The sequence below is a fragment of the Crassostrea angulata genome, chromosome 10, assembly GCF_025612915.1.
Source record: "Crassostrea angulata isolate pt1a10 chromosome 10, ASM2561291v2, whole genome shotgun sequence".
In the NCBI taxonomy this organism is placed as follows: domain Eukaryota; kingdom Metazoa; phylum Mollusca; class Bivalvia; order Ostreida; family Ostreidae; genus Magallana; species Magallana angulata.
The window spans coordinates 31,664,533-31,680,455 of NC_069120.1; the positions used below are offsets into that span (position 1 = coordinate 31,664,533).

The 15,923-nt window shown below is 33.9% G+C and overlaps 1 protein-coding gene across 2 annotated transcripts; it reads left to right on the forward strand.

Annotated features, from left to right (window-relative positions):
• The first annotated feature begins 3,969 nt into the window (after positions 1–3,969).
• On the forward strand, positions 3,970–6,569 carry LOC128167691 (uncharacterized). 2 transcript variants are annotated; one of them, XM_052833553.1, is made up of 5 exons: positions 3,970–4,304; positions 4,582–4,695; positions 4,856–4,991; positions 5,094–5,345; positions 5,528–6,569. In XM_052833553.1, the coding sequence occupies exons 2-5, from the start codon at positions 4,582–4,584 to the stop codon at positions 6,397–6,399; spliced, it is 1,374 nt and encodes a 457-aa protein (XP_052689513.1). In that variant the 5' UTR covers positions 3,970–4,304; the 3' UTR covers positions 6,400–6,569. The 2 variants fall into 2 exon arrangements, with proteins under 2 accessions (XP_052689513.1, XP_052689514.1); XM_052833554.1 differs by having other exon boundaries at positions 3,974–4,304; positions 4,582–4,699.
• The last annotated feature ends 9,354 nt before the right edge of the window (positions 6,570–15,923 follow it).

A 15,923-nucleotide genomic window follows, 5' to 3' on the forward strand; every position in this document is an offset into this window, starting at 1 on the left:
CCTGACCCAGGGGCCATAAATTTCACAATTTTGGTAGATGGCTTCATGGACAACATAACCATGCAACCAGTTTTTTCCTCACATGCGTGGGAGTAGAGAAGAAGATTTTTGAAAATTTGGCTTTTTTTGCATATTTGGCCCCGCCTGTGGCACCCCAGGGGTGGTAGAGCCATGAATTTCACAATTTAGATTCTTCTTACCATAGAGATGCTTCACACCAAAATGGTAACGATTGGCCTGGTAGCTTTCAAGAAGAAGTTAAAAATGTAAAATTGTTAACGCACGACGCACAGACGCACGACGACGGACGAAGATCAATTGCAATAGGTCACCTGAGTGACTCAGGTGACCTAAAATTTCTTTCTGCTTAAAACAATCTTTGAACATTTTTCAAAGGTTCATAATTTGAATACATTAACAGTGTGTCCCTAAATATAAAAATAAAACATACTTTTATTTATTTCAATTCCCTTTTGAAACAAGATTACCTATAGTATGGTTGTTTACAAACAAATCCACAACACGTGCTATCTAAAATACTCGACCAAACCAACTGCATTATCGTTTTTATTTCATTAGATACGTTTGTCGCTTACATTTATTTTGGAGACCGTGTCCGATAACAAATAAATTTACATATAAAATTTTATATCTATCGGGCACGGTCTACAATTAAAATGTAAGCGATAAACTAAAATAATATTTAGTGGTTTACACCTTATTGTATTCATCCGCCATTTCTTGATTAAGCATATTTATACTTATGCAATGAGTTGTCAATAACCAGAGAGGCAAAGTTGGGTTTTTTGTACACAATTAAGTTGAATAAAAATCTTCTAATGTGTTTAATACTTTAAGGATCTTATTTCTTATACGCATTTAAAAGGCGGTGCAGAGCATGAATTTTTGGACGATTGCCAATCAAGACGATCGCTAGAAGGCTGCCGAGCATTAGCTCAATGCCTTAAAAACCTTATAAATTTTAAGAACGACTTAGCAAATCCAAATCAAAATGTGTTGAGGATTTTTTGTACACAATTAAGTTGAATAAAAATCTTCTAATGTGTTTAATACTTTAAGGATCTTATTTCTTATGTACGCATTTAAAAGGCGGTGCAGAGCATGAATTTTTGGACGATTGCCAATCAAGACGATCGCTAGAAGGCTGCCGAGCATTAGCTCAACGCCTTAAAAACCTTATAAATTTTAAGAACGACTTAGCAAATCCAAATCCAAATGTGTTCAAGTACGACTTAACAATTTTCGAATTATTTTAGGTACGAGTTAGTTTTACTTTGAACATAACACTGTTAAATTTCCAAAAAAAATAATTTTATAAACCTATATATATTTGTAATGCATCGTCAATCTTAAAACGGATTTCAGATTTAAATTAAGCTTCATAACCTCTTATTTTTGCTATTATGATTAATAGCAAATTAGGGTGATTTCTCCATGCATCGGATACCTTTGGATTTTTCCCTTTGTTCACGCATCAAATATCTTCCAAATATAAATAAAACTTGTTTTAAAAGTTACATGTTTCCCCCTTGCTTAATTATTGGAGAAAAAATTGTGAAATTGTAAAAAATGTAGAAAATAAAGCAAATTATTGAAGTGTTGAACTATTTCACCATGGAACGGACAATATTTACCAAGCATCGGACAGCTATAGCAGTACAGTAGAGATTAAAAATAACAAGATTTTCTGGTTTTAATGCAAAAATACAAAGGTTCGGAAAAATTAATTTATTCAAATGCTAATCAGATTTCTTTTAATGTAAATCCTCAAATCTACATATAGGAATTTAGACTATTGCTTCTGTTTAAAGGAATATTTATCATAAGGGGTTCTTTATTGTGCCAGCTCCTACAGGAATTTCAAGTATAATAAAAAGACTGTGTCCGTAAAACTCGATTTTTAAATGGTCCGAGGAAAATGTTTGTATCAATTATTTTTCAAATTTTTATTTAACTTCACATTAAAAGTATATCACAAGGAATGGGCACATAATCTCCATATTATTAGAAGAAATCATGCAGTGAAAACTGTCCGATGCATGGTTAATTTGTGTCCGATCCATGGTGAAATGAACATGTGGTGCAAAAATGACCTCGACATTAATTGTTCAAATTTCTTGAACTTATTTTAATCAAATTTTGTTTCAAAATTTACTTATTTCTAATTATTTTATGCAGAGAGTGCATTTTCACTAATTCACAATCAAACGCACAACATTCAAATAATGCTTTAGTGTAAAATCTTAGTAAGTAAATTTTCAATAATGGCGTAATTAACGTCATTTTACGATGCCTATATTGCTATTTCCTTGACAATGTGACTGTCAAATTCTTAATAATGATTAAGTTCATTTGTTCTAATTCAGGAATATACGAAACAACACATGAGCGCATGCACATTTATTTGTATATTTATAAACAAAGCTGTCCGATCCAAGGTATATGTGTCCGATGCATGGTTAATTCACCCTATAGCTTAAAAAAGTTATTATAAAAAGACTTTGTTTCCCTCCCGGCTCCTAATTTTGAGAGGTCAGTCCCTTTTTCTTGATATCAAATGAAAGGTCTCGCAAATATAAACATTTTTTGTTCAACAAGTGTTCACGAATTGTTAGCCGTTCTATAGATATCTGAACAACTGTGTTTTAGGGACCGACCCTTCAACCCCTCTTGGGGCCACAAACAAACAAATTTAAGGTATCATATTGTTAACAACATTATTCTGAGCAACTTTTCTTCTACATTGCTTCTCAAAATATTTCTCCTTTTCTAGATATTAATGATTAAAGTTTTGGACTTCTGGCCCCGTGAAACCCCTATTTCGTATCATATGACTTAGGTATGTTACTGTATAGATAAACAGCTGTACAATGAACATTTTTGCTTCTTTAATTGATAACAAATAAGTGTTCATTAAAGAGATATTGCCAAAAAAAATTTAGAGCCCCTTATTTGAGGAGAAAGGCCCTTTTTCTTGATATCAAATGAAAGCCCGTGAAAATTGAAACAACTTTTGCATTACATGTTTTAACAAAATATTTACAGGTTTAAAAATATTTCAGAAAATGTGCAAAGATTTTGTGAAAAAAAATTGGTGCCAATTTTCGACCTCAGGCGAGCTTCAACGCCTTGCGTAATATCCATACTTTCAAACAATGCGGTACATCTACTGACTTTCATCTACTATCCTTGAAAACTTCAACTTTCTATCGGGAATAGTTTCAGAGGAGTTCAGTGGACTTAAAATTTCATTAAATTTAAATATCTTAAAAGCGGAAGTGACGGCATCAACAAATTTAACTAAAAACATTTATCCCCTCCAATGCTCTATAAGTCCTGAATATTTGGTGCAAATCAGGTGAATAGTTTTCGAAAAATAAATATTTTAGCCTAAAAAAATAAAGTTGTTGAAGAAAAAAAATCAATCAATCATCCTAAATAAAATGTGTTTTCAGCAAGTTAATTAGCTTAAAGCAATGGCTGTTGTTTTGCTTTTATGATGACACTTTGTTATAGTCGACCTGATGAAGTATAATACTTTGTCAAGCCGTAAGTGAATATTTACATCTATCTGAAAAATTCAAACATGTCTATGTCTTTGATCTGGGTATAGTCCACTAATGCATTTTCCATAGGCGGTAATGTTAATGTTCAGGTTCATAGCTCCAGCCCTAATTTTCGTTCAGTGAAAAGGAACGGAACCTCTTGAATGATGTTTCTCTACTGTTAAAATTGGTGTGAAGTCAGATTCGTTTTACGGCAAATGCGTCTGTATTGAAAAACTCTGAAAATGAAAGTAAATGTAGGGAATTTCACAGTTTTGGAAAGGGTGTACATCAAACAATTTCAATTCTTTCCTTCAAATGATAATAGTCGCGTTTCGAGTTCATCCGGAACGTCCGTTTTTATTTGCTTTTTATCGCATCGATCACGTGATTTACAGAAAATGTTCAGCAGGCGTACTTCCGGTAAAAGTTGTTTACAATAGTTACTAAATGTCGTCTGAAACAAAATCCTATTTTTGGGTTGCGGAGGGATGTAATTCTGATGAGAGAAAAAGAGGAAGATATGGTTACATGAAAGATGTAAGATTTTACCCCTTTCCAACCCAGAAAAAAGCGCCTGCACTATGAAAACGCTGGCTGGACCTCTTGAGAAGAGAAAATTACGAGCCAAAGAGAAACCACAGAGTATGCTCTCTTCATTTTAAGGAAGGCAGACCAACAGAAAATCATCCATACCCAGAGCTCTTTGCATATAATAATTTTAAGGAAAGTCTGAAGGTTTGTTTTGGTTTTGATTGCTAAAACATCCAAACGTTGGTATCATGATTCATCGATCAATTTCATGGATGTATATCGAGTGTCTTGTGTATCAAGATATATAGTCTAAAAACCTGCATCAAATTAGATGGAAAATGCTAATTATTTATGATATATTGTAGGATTAAACACAAAATTGAGAACTGTTTGAGCTTTGAACATTTTAATAAGTTGTTGAGTATTTACAATTTAGAGACACACATGCTAGTCTTTAATGCTTATAATTTGTTATATTTAGATGCGTTCAACAACTTCAATATCTAAGAGAGAACAGTGTATGGTAAAAGACACTCAGTTTGATATCTCAGTTCCTCCCCGAGTGGATTCCCCGGCTGCCAGTGAAAGTGTACTTGTATGTAAGATTATTTGCTGATATAAATTAAGTAGCAAAACTTGTGCTCAAATATTTTTCATTGTAGATCAATGAAAATACTAGTATTTCTGATTATTTAAAATGTACTTTTGAAAGCATGATTTCATTTATTTTTCATTTAAGTATTATTATTTTTCAGCAAACACAGATTAATAATGATAATTCATTGTTTGTTGCTGGAGTCAGTGGAGAATTGAATGGAAGTTGGCCAGTTAATCAAGAAATTGAAGTGACTGATCATGAGTGTCCAACAGTTGGATCTCTTTCTGTCACAGGTGAAAATTTTGATTTGAAAAAATAACATTTTTTTTAGATTCTGGCTTTTTAAATAGAGGTAAGCTTATTACACAAAAACTTACATTGAAAATATACTGCAGGTACTCATGTAGAAATGGACCACTGTTACATCAGTGGCAGCTTTTGCAGTAATGACATGTCAACCAGAGATATAGGAATCCAAACAACACTCACTACTGCAGATATCAAGGTTCTGGAGGAGAAATCAACCAAACTTGAGGATCCCGAGAAACTCATGAGAGAACTTTTTGTCAACAAAGTTGTGAAAGATGACAAAAATGTACAAATGTATACTGGACTACCATCGAAGACAATCCTAAATGGTGTATATGGTATGGACTGGTGCACAATAAATTCAGTGATATTAAAATGTTAATACTTATTTTTTTTTTTTTACAACATGAAAAAAAAGTTGATCATAGTTTATTATTTAATATATTACAAAACTTAATCATAATCTAATGTTCTATAACAAGGTAACATTTTCTTATAAATAATTTTCCTCTCTATTAAGATATCTTGGAAAAGGCTTCACCAACATTGAAGTATTGGTCAGGACAAGGGAGTGCTGCAAAGAAAAAATATCAGAAAGACAGTCTAAATGCAAAGTCAGGCCCAAAAAGGAAGCTCAGCAGATTTCAGGAGTTTGTTTTAACTCTAGTCAGATTGCGACTAGCTTTGACTACATTTGTCATGGCAGATTTATTTGGCGTATCCACCTCCAGAGTTTCTCAAGTCTTCACCACCTGGATCAATTTCATGTTTACAATCTTTAAACCTTTATTAAAATGGCCTTCCAGAAATGTATTGAAAAAATTCATGCCTTCATCTTTCAGAGCTAAGTTTCCAAATGTAAATTGTATTATTGACTGTACTGAATTTTTCATTAAGAAACCAAGAAATCCAACTGCTCAGTCTCAGACATTTAGCTCTTATAAACATCATAATACTTATAAAGCATTGGTTGGTGTGTCACCTTCTGGTGCATTTTCATTTATATCAAATTTGTGGGGAGGCAATGTTTCTGATAGGTACATCACTAAGGAAAGTGGATTCCTGGACAACATACAACCTGGAGATGAGATAATGGCAGACAGAGGGTTTTTGATTAGGGATCTTTTGCTTCATCGCAGAGCTAAACTTATAATACCCCCATTCACAAGGAAGTGTTCCTGGGGTAAAGGTAAATATCTGTCTGCCTCTGAAATTCTAAGAACAAGGAACATTGCAAAATTCCGCATCCATGTAGAGAGGGCTATAGGAAGATTAAAAACATTTCATATGCTGTCCAATACCATGCCAACAAATTTAAAACCCCTTGCTGATCAAATGCTTGTCATATGTGCATTTCTTTGTAATCTTCAAAAGCCTTTGGTCAAAAAGTAAGGAATTGATGTCCCATGGTGGAATGTTTTACTTTACTTATAGATGACACCTGTGTTCAGAAATATTTTTTATTGTGTTCACTTCTTATATAAAATACATGTAATAGAACTTCAATGTAACAAGTAACATAAATTTCTTGAATGATAATCAAATAAAATCTAAGAAAATTGTACATGTCTCATTCTTACAAGAGTTGAAAACTTATGTGCAAGACATTAAAAACACATTCCTGCTGAGATATAATTATTTTTACAATTTTCTTAGTGCTCTAAAGAGGTATTTCTCAAAAAACATCTGAGATTTTTCAACAATTCTCTGAAAGACGAGTTCATCAAAATATATACGATCAACAATAAAGCCCTTTTTAGTGTAAAATACAAAATCACACCACTGTTTTTGGCACACACCTAGCTGGCCTTGAATTTGTACATACCATGGAGAATCAAATTTCAGTCTTATATTTTCATTTTCATCTAAGACAACATGATAATGGTCATCAATACAAGCATCTTTGGGCATTTTATTTTGATACAAGAAGGAACATTTTATCTCAAGTAATCCTTCACCACAACACTTGCACTTAATAACACCATCTGGGGAAGCCCCTAAAAATGGATAATCTGAGTCTACATATAAACCACATAACTTAATCTCTGCGTGTTTGTGCTGCTTTTTATAATTATCAAAATATAGCTGTCTAGCAACTGGTTCATGTAGCTTGCCAAATGCCATAAAAGGTACAGATGCTTTAGAAGTTTTCCTCATAATCATTTTTGAAATATAGTTCTCTTCATTTTCAGTAAATCTAAAATGTAAAACTGATGAAAAATGTGATGCAGTAATTCTACCGATTCTTTGTTCATACCATTCTTGATTTTCATCCTGCCCTTTAGTTTGATCTTCAATTTCAGTAATTATTTTCTTATCAAAAATATTCTTCAATTTTTCAGTTACAGAAAAAATGTCATAAGGGGGTAGCATATTCTTGCAGGCATCTGACATTGATGGAAGTACAACATTATCATCATCATCATCATCATCACTTACAAAAGACTCATCATACAGTGTCTGTAACAGAAGCGCCCCTGTACCTCTACATAATTCAAAGAAGTCCCTCTCATGGTTGGCCATGGGACCTTGAATGGGAACGATCGGGTTGTATGAGTCAGTAGTTGCGGATGTTGGTTGGGGATGCGTCTGGTCCACCCTCATATCAATGTCCGAGATCTTCTGGGGATTGGATTTCTTTCTAGGTTTATCCCAGATACACTGCATGTCGGTGCCTACTTCTGTTCCTCGGTCTCTGTGTCTCTCACAAAAACTTGATAAGGAGAATATAAAAGCAACACAGTGCTTGCAAGTTCCATTGTCCCTGAAAAAAAATATATAAGAATTAAATTATTTTTCATTTGTAAATCATTACTAAATACATGCAATATGAACCTGAATTATTCAATAATAAGAATGTGACTACAAATTCCTCTCTATACTGTATCAGTTTTGTGAGATTATGCTTTCATGGAAACAGAGAATACCATGAATGAAATGCAGGGTTGTCCCTTTACAATTGAAATGGCAGGGAACATTAAAAAAGAAGAAGGGTGTCTGGGGCTCCTCACCTAGCAGGAGGGTGAATGGGAATACCAGAATAATTGGGGTATTATGTCAGTATAGGGAAGGAAATTCCATGGGTCTTAGAGACAACCCTGTAACATAAGGTTACCTCAATCTGGAATATACTTACGCCACACAAGTGCATCCGCCTGACAAAATTTCCCCAGTTGTCTTGTTTGCCAAGATCCAGACATCATAAGGCTGGGCATTTTGTCTGGTCTCAGGCATGCAGGTTGCCCTCAAGTATATATATTCCTGATGGAGATGATAGGCAGCCTTGACATCATCAATATGGCAAGCCATGTGTAAACGATACCCATTATCCTGCTTATAAAGTCTTAGTCGTTCGTGAGTCCACCCACACCATCTCATTAAGTATACCAGCACATCACACGATTCAAAGTCTGGTACACTGGCCAAATCCTTACTCCTGCAAAAGTAGTATACACTATATAGATAGTATTTAAATATCCAATGCTTTGAAAAGCTCAGTTCACTTTGTGAAAACTCAAGTGGGTTTAAGTGTGTGTTAACCCAATATTGTTTAGTTTGATGTATAAATACTAAAAAGCTTTGTCAACATGGTCAATAGAAACAATTTTATAGAAAGTGTGAAAATGAAAGTCTTACCACTCGGTCACGGCATTAACGGGTCCAAAATAATTTTGTCATTCCCCACTGCCACCGTCCTGCGCCTTGCATCAAACACAGAGTACTCTTCTTCGTCATTTGCAGATGTCAAAACCTAAAGCCATCATTGCACAGAATGAATATGTGTTTAACCCGGTTATAATACACCACAAAACATCCATGAAAAATATGAATTTGAATTATTTATAAAATGTATGATAGGTACTATCATTTTCGTCGCTCTGACTACGAATGTCAAAATTAGCTTTTAATCAGGCTTCAGTGAACGAACGATTACCTCAAGACGAAGTTCCTCTGCAAGCTCACACAAGCGCACAAGGTCTATTTTCTTGCCTATACTGCAACTTATACCCCTGTCTTGCAGATACTTCTTTAGATCTGGTACTTGAAACCCGTAAAAATGAATTCGTTCTGTCATAGTTATGAGACGCCGTAAAACCGGAAGTTTACTTGCTGAACATTCTTGACCTAGCGTGATTAAACAACGAATAAAAACGTTGTTCCGGATGAACTCGAAACGCGGCTATTCAATATTGACACTTGCTTTTAAAATTGTAAATCATCTTTTCTGACATGTGTTAAGCAGTCTGATTTAAAATGTCCCAATAAATGTATATTCACTCTGCAAGTATAAGAACTATTTTGCTTAAAGGCAGTACATTGTTGTCCTACTGATTCTAAAAATAGTTGAAGGGATTTACCCAATATAAAACAGTCACTGTGGTTATTTACAATCTAAGCCTATATATTCACTCTAGACTATATAGAACCAGGATTCCAAATTTTAATCACACAAAAAAAGAATTGTTTTCAAATACCATGAAAAAGGTAAAATAGAAAAGTATAGGAATTTCCCTATCCATCAATGGATCCTATGACACCATAATGATGTCATAGTGATGAGTTGTTTTTAATTGTGTAAATGTAATATTTATTTCAGAAGAAATGCACCATGATTTAACCCATCGGGGGGGGGGGGGGGGGGGGGGGGGGGGGGGGGGGGGGGGGTGGGGGGGGGGGGGGGTGGCCCCCCCACTTTTTTCTCGCAGCAACAAATTTTTTAAAATTTACATATAAAAAATTGAATTATCATGGAGTTGGCCCCTCACTTTTTTTGGCAGTATGTAAACAATAAGGAAAGAAGGAGTGAAATTAAAGAGTTTTGGATATGTTACGCCAGGCCCCCCCCCACCCCCCCCCCCCCCCCCCCCCCGGATTAGGATTTTTGAAGATTTTGGGAAAATCCAAATTTGCCTTTTTTTTTTTTTGCTTGTCAAGAATTTTTGGATGAGTCTGCCCCCCCCCCCCCACTTTCAAAAACGATGCTACGTGCCTGCCCATTAATGATATGTCATGGGGAAAAGAAACTTGCTAATAAGGTCTTTTTTACTCTTGTATATGGTTACTATGGTAACAAATTCAACCAAATTATAGAAAAACATATCCAATGGAAAAGAGTCTACAATTAACTAGAGTTCAAAATCTAGAAGAACAAAAAATACCCACTAAGTCTGTGTAAATGTATAATCAATATAAAGTTTCCCTATATTTAATATTCTTAATCATCTGCATGTCAAAGACTGAGTATATAGTTTTTGCAGGTTCCTTCTTTTAAACTTGAACAAGTGTAATTAAACATCATTATTAAGAAAATAATTTTACTTACATCAAGTGTGTCTCACTGTTGTGGGTCTTTGATGAAGTTCCGTTTCAATTTACATGGTATCTAAAATGAAAGGTTTTGAATTTAATTCTACATGTATCAAACACACTATCCCCAACATTTGCAATTTCATGTCAAAAGCAGCCATACGTTTAACGAGGCCGGGTCTAATTTGTTCTGCCCTAGATTTTTTAATGAAATTTTTTACATGAACCTCTACTGATATAATTATTATTTTAAGATAAAAAGATACTACATTTACCACACTGTTTGTTTAAGGGGCCATCTCAAAGTTTGTTAATTTTTAACATAGGACCCTATGGGATTTTGCTTGAAATGTATCAGTTTAGCACGTTTTTTACATTTTTTTAAAACTTCTGCCCTAGGGATTTCTTTTTATGTTCTACATATAAAATAAAAGTTATTGCTAAAAGGCATCAAATGGTTACATAAAAAAACCTTTTACCTCCTGGTTTGTTCCAGGGGTCTTATCAAAGTTGTTTTTTGTATGCCAAATTTCCCAGTTTGTCAGATATTAATGGCTATTTTTTATTTGACAGAGAAGGAAATGTCTTTAATCTTTAGAGTATTATTAAAACATTCCGACATATTGAAGTAATGAAAAATATATAACATCACATATTAAGGGTCATTAATATAAAATACATGGTTACTGTCTTGAAATATATAATTAAGCTATATATAGGCGGGTTAAGAAAACGTGACAAAGGGCTAGGCTTTCTGAACCCTCTTCACATTTTCGACCCGAGCCCAAATATAACTTATACTTCGAGACATTTATGTTTATTCCACGATATAATATCAATTTTTTCCGCATCAAACGAGCTATTTTCAACAAATTTCGCTGAATATCTGCAGTTGAAACTATCACGCCATGGCGTCAACAAAGCAAAAAGATGACGTCACAATACAAATAAAACGCTGTGCGAAAGTGTGCGTACTCGTTTTGTACTCGGCCTCGTTAAAACTCAGATAGAGAGAGAGAGGGGGAGACAGACAGACAACAAATAATTATATCATGCACAACACATTTGTATAACCTAAAGACCAACACCTCCCCTTTTTCAAACATTCAATATAAACCCTACCCAAAACAAAATATTCTATTGTTTCAACATATGAATAGAGAAATACATGTAAATATCTACGAAAAATGATTACAGATAATTTCATCCAATTTTGATTATGATAAACAAAGATAGATTTTATGGATTAAATACTACGCAGCATGGTAGGCCTTTACATGTTTAAATGTGCAAAGGTACAACATTGCACGACAGACTTATTTACACAATTTAATGCAAATCTATCATCATTGTAAATATTGCATGTCCTTAAGTGCAGTCTTCCTTTGCTCCACTTTGAAAGAAGCCAGACTGACCCCATATAAAACATGAATTAATTTTTTTACTCATTCTTTCAATATTCATAGCTACTATCATCACTCAAAATGTGTAATCCTCAAAAATTAGAAGAACACCCCAATCTTGTTTTAGTTTATTTTTTGCATGTATTTATGTTGGGCAGTTTAAAAAGGCCTTTAATCTCCCTGATGGTTTAATAATTTAAAAAAACAATCAAATTAAGCAAAGAAAAACTAAATGCTACATTATGTATAAAAGGTATTAATAACTACACTTTAAAATAAAATGTACCATAATTTAATTACAATTCAGGAAAAGGGTAACATGTTTTGATTCTGTTCCATCCAAATTCAGGGAGAAAATCAACTTTGCTATTGTTGAATACTGCGGAGAATTTAAAGAAACAGCCATCGCTCAAGGAAATGCCAAAGACAAAGAAGAAAAGTACATTAGGACTGACCCAGTTATCCTCCAAAAGGCATATGAACTTTCAAAGGAAAAGAAGACAACATCAGAAGTTATGGATATGATGGGTGAAAATGACTCCTTCCAGGCCCCCAGAAACTCTAAACAAATTCGAAACAAAAAATACAGAGAAACTTCCAAAGAATCACCATTAAAACCAGTAACCCGTACGAACATTTGAGGTGGATTCCACCTGGAAAGTAGACGGAATCCAGCTCAAATATAGGCGGAGAGTGTTCATTCCGGGCGTAAATGAGCAGGAGTCGGAAATTAATAAATTCTGTGTCAGATTTTCACCCCAAAATTTAAGAATTCCAGGTGGAAATGAGCAGTAATCTTAGCATGAAATGACGCCTCGATCTTTACGCCTGGAATTTTAGCAGAAATTATTCCTTCTCGGATTCTAACTTATGAAGTTTTCTACTGCTTGAAGCGTAAAATGGGACTTAGAATTTTTTCTTCAACAGACTAGGCGTAAAATGGACTTAGAATTTTAAGGAACTAAATAAGATCAGACACTGCATAAATATACTAGATATATTTTATTAATAGAATTTCTGTACCATATTCATTTATAATATAACCATAATAATGAAAAACATGCATTTAAAAAAATCTTAATAAAATAATAAGACATCAGATAAATCACAAAATTGCTGTCATTAAATCAATCAGAGAAAAAAACTTACTATGAAGTATCAAAATTTTTAAACCACTATGTTTTGACCCATGCATGATCAGTCTTAATCACTTTCCAATTTGTTTAGATAACGACACACATAGCACATTTGTTCATTATTATCCTGAACCTCTAGAAAAATGCATCCAGGGTCCTTGACGGCATTTCTCATGGCAACAAATTCAGTTTCATTAGTTTTCTCTACTTTAAGAATTTGACATTTGCTGTTATAAGAATTGCATTTGAGTTTTTCTAAAAAAGCCAAAACTGTACGCTGTCCGTGTATGGTAACAAGGAGAAAAAATCTTACACGCCCAAAACACAAAATATTTTCATTCATGTACATCATTGTAGAATTATCTCGTTTCATCATTCTTGCATAATCTAAACCATATATAATATGGTTATTGAAATCAATTCTTTTGAATGTAGAAAATTTTTCATGTTGAGGTACATATTCTAAAAAAGCACAGAGTTTTCTAAATTCCAAGTCAGATATATTTCTTAACTTCATTCCTCCTAGAATATACATTCCTTTCTCTATCATTTCCCCTCTTTTCAACAAGTTGGGGCACTCAATAGAATTAAATAACTTTTCCAATTCAGAACCTTCAAACATTGATGCGACTAGTTTTTGTTTTAGTTCTGGTAATTTTTGAACAAAGGAAATGCCAGTTATGATTTGATTATCAATATATTGTGTACCTTGAATCATTTTTAAAATACTTCCATTTTTATCTTCAAAAGAAAAACAGCTGTGGGTGTACAAAGGACCTAAATAACGGACACTATCAGCTAAATGAACAAGCTGATGTACATTAAGAGTCATAAAACATTTTTCATATAAAATTTCAAAATCAGCACAAAAATCAAATAACATTTTTTCTGCCTCTGAAATTTCATTTTCATTTGAACCTTGCTTTAAAAGAATAGATATAGCATTAACAAGCAGCACAAAATGTTGGAACCTTGGAATATCTAAAATACCACACAAAACTGGTGCACCAAAATACAATAAAAAATTACGATATTCTGACGCTTTCCAATATTTCAAATCATTTTCAATTGAACGAGGCAACCTTGAGATATCTAACGTTGGTTTCAATTTATTTAATCTAACATCAACTTCTTTGACCTTCTTGTAAATACTAAATTGCTTTGAATTAAATTCAGGAGCAAACCACAAACGCAACAATAATTTTTGGACTCCTAACAGAACCCCATGCATGTAATCAATGGCTATGCCATTTACAATGTCAAATTTGGGGAAAAAAGTCAACCAAGATGGCCCTTTAACACCATTGACAGTGTAATTTGATGTCCTTTTTTCCAAGTTGTCTCGACACACATCATGTACTGTACGTCTGGGGTCTTTTGGTTGGTCAGGTATATAAGGAAATACATGCGTATGTCCCTTACCTCTCTTTGCAGTCTCTCCTTTTTGTAAGCATTTCCAACAAGAAAAGGATCCATTATATTGGACACCATTACATAATAGACATCTAGCAGGAAGATCTGCTGTGCCAAATAGTAAATAAGCTTTGCACATAAATGTCCCGAGAGATGGTGCAAAACACTGAATTCCCTCATGCAGCCTTTTAAAACAGTCCAGAAATGGAGAAAGGTAGGTTCCCATATTAGGTTTATGGGGGCCAAACCAGAGTCCTGCTAGGATCATATGCTCTTTTAGCATTCTTAGTTTGTATGGTAATTCATTTATCACCATGAATAATGGCCATATCGACATTTTACTGCTCTTGAAGACTGGAGCTCCATCAGTGTTGAATGTAAAAGAAATATTCTCTGGTTTTGATAGAGGTCCATCGTTCTCCCAGTATGATTTGTACAGACTCCCATCATACACATCTTCATATATTCCATCTCTGCTCTGTCTTCGAAAACGATGTTGCAGTTTTTCATAAAAACCAGTCTGTGCATATAAGATTTTTAGTTGACTCTCTACTAGCATCTCCAAAAAGTACATAACTTCATTGTCATTTAGTTCTTTCTTGCAGCCACTGTATGGACACTTAAGTTCTGCTGATGATTTTAAATAGCCTAAACAATGTGGGCAGTAGAAATGTTTGACCAATGGATTTCTAAGATTTGTGAAAAATTTCTTGTAGTCATACAAACTGGTGCAAAGTGTGTGGCCTTTAGGTAGTACATACGAAAATATGTTCAATAACTGGAGTATTCCATCACTGCTTAAGCTGTGTTTCATGGTGAAGGATGTGAATAACAGCATAAATGTTCCTAGTGAAATTGGAGCTTCGGGGTACAGGGGTTGGTCTTCATCTTCATCATTTTTTTCTCTTTCACCAACAAAACATTCATCGTCAAAGTGTAGTTCTGCATCTGAGTTAAACATTGATTCCATGGTGTCCTCAAAATCCAACTCGTCTAAATCAGAATCAGAATCATTCAAATCATTGCCCACTTCTGCTTGGGGTGGTATTTCCTCAAAGTCTTCTTCATTATTGCGTGGCACCTGGTTGCAAATAACTGTTTCTTCTGTATATTCTGGCAAAACCTGCTAAAAGTCGAGAGAATATCGCGTTAGTGAATGCACCAGAGACATAAATAACAGCACGTCAAATTTAGTACCTAAAAATATCCTACTTTTCTTATGATTAAAGATTTTGTAACAACTGTAAATTGAGTATTGAATGATAATAAAGATGTACACTAACTGATCATCAAAAGTTTCTTAGTAATCAACTGTTAATAACACTTACAGGTTTCACCAATTTCAAAAACTATGAAAACATAATCGCTGTGATATTCGACACCGGATACAGATTTCGGTAAACAAGTGTTAAACTCTTATCGCGATTAAATCCGGATTGTTATATTATGCACTTAAACAGAAAAATGCATGCATCACTTGCAATTACAAATAATTGATAGATAAAGAAATAAATTTTTAAAAAAGCCGATATCACGTTAAATAAATGAAAACAAGAAAAAAAAACCATACCAAATGTTCTTTGTTGAGTTTCATTTCTTTAGATTTCGATGTTGATGGGAAATCCACATTTTCGATGTTGAGGCATTCTTCAGATGT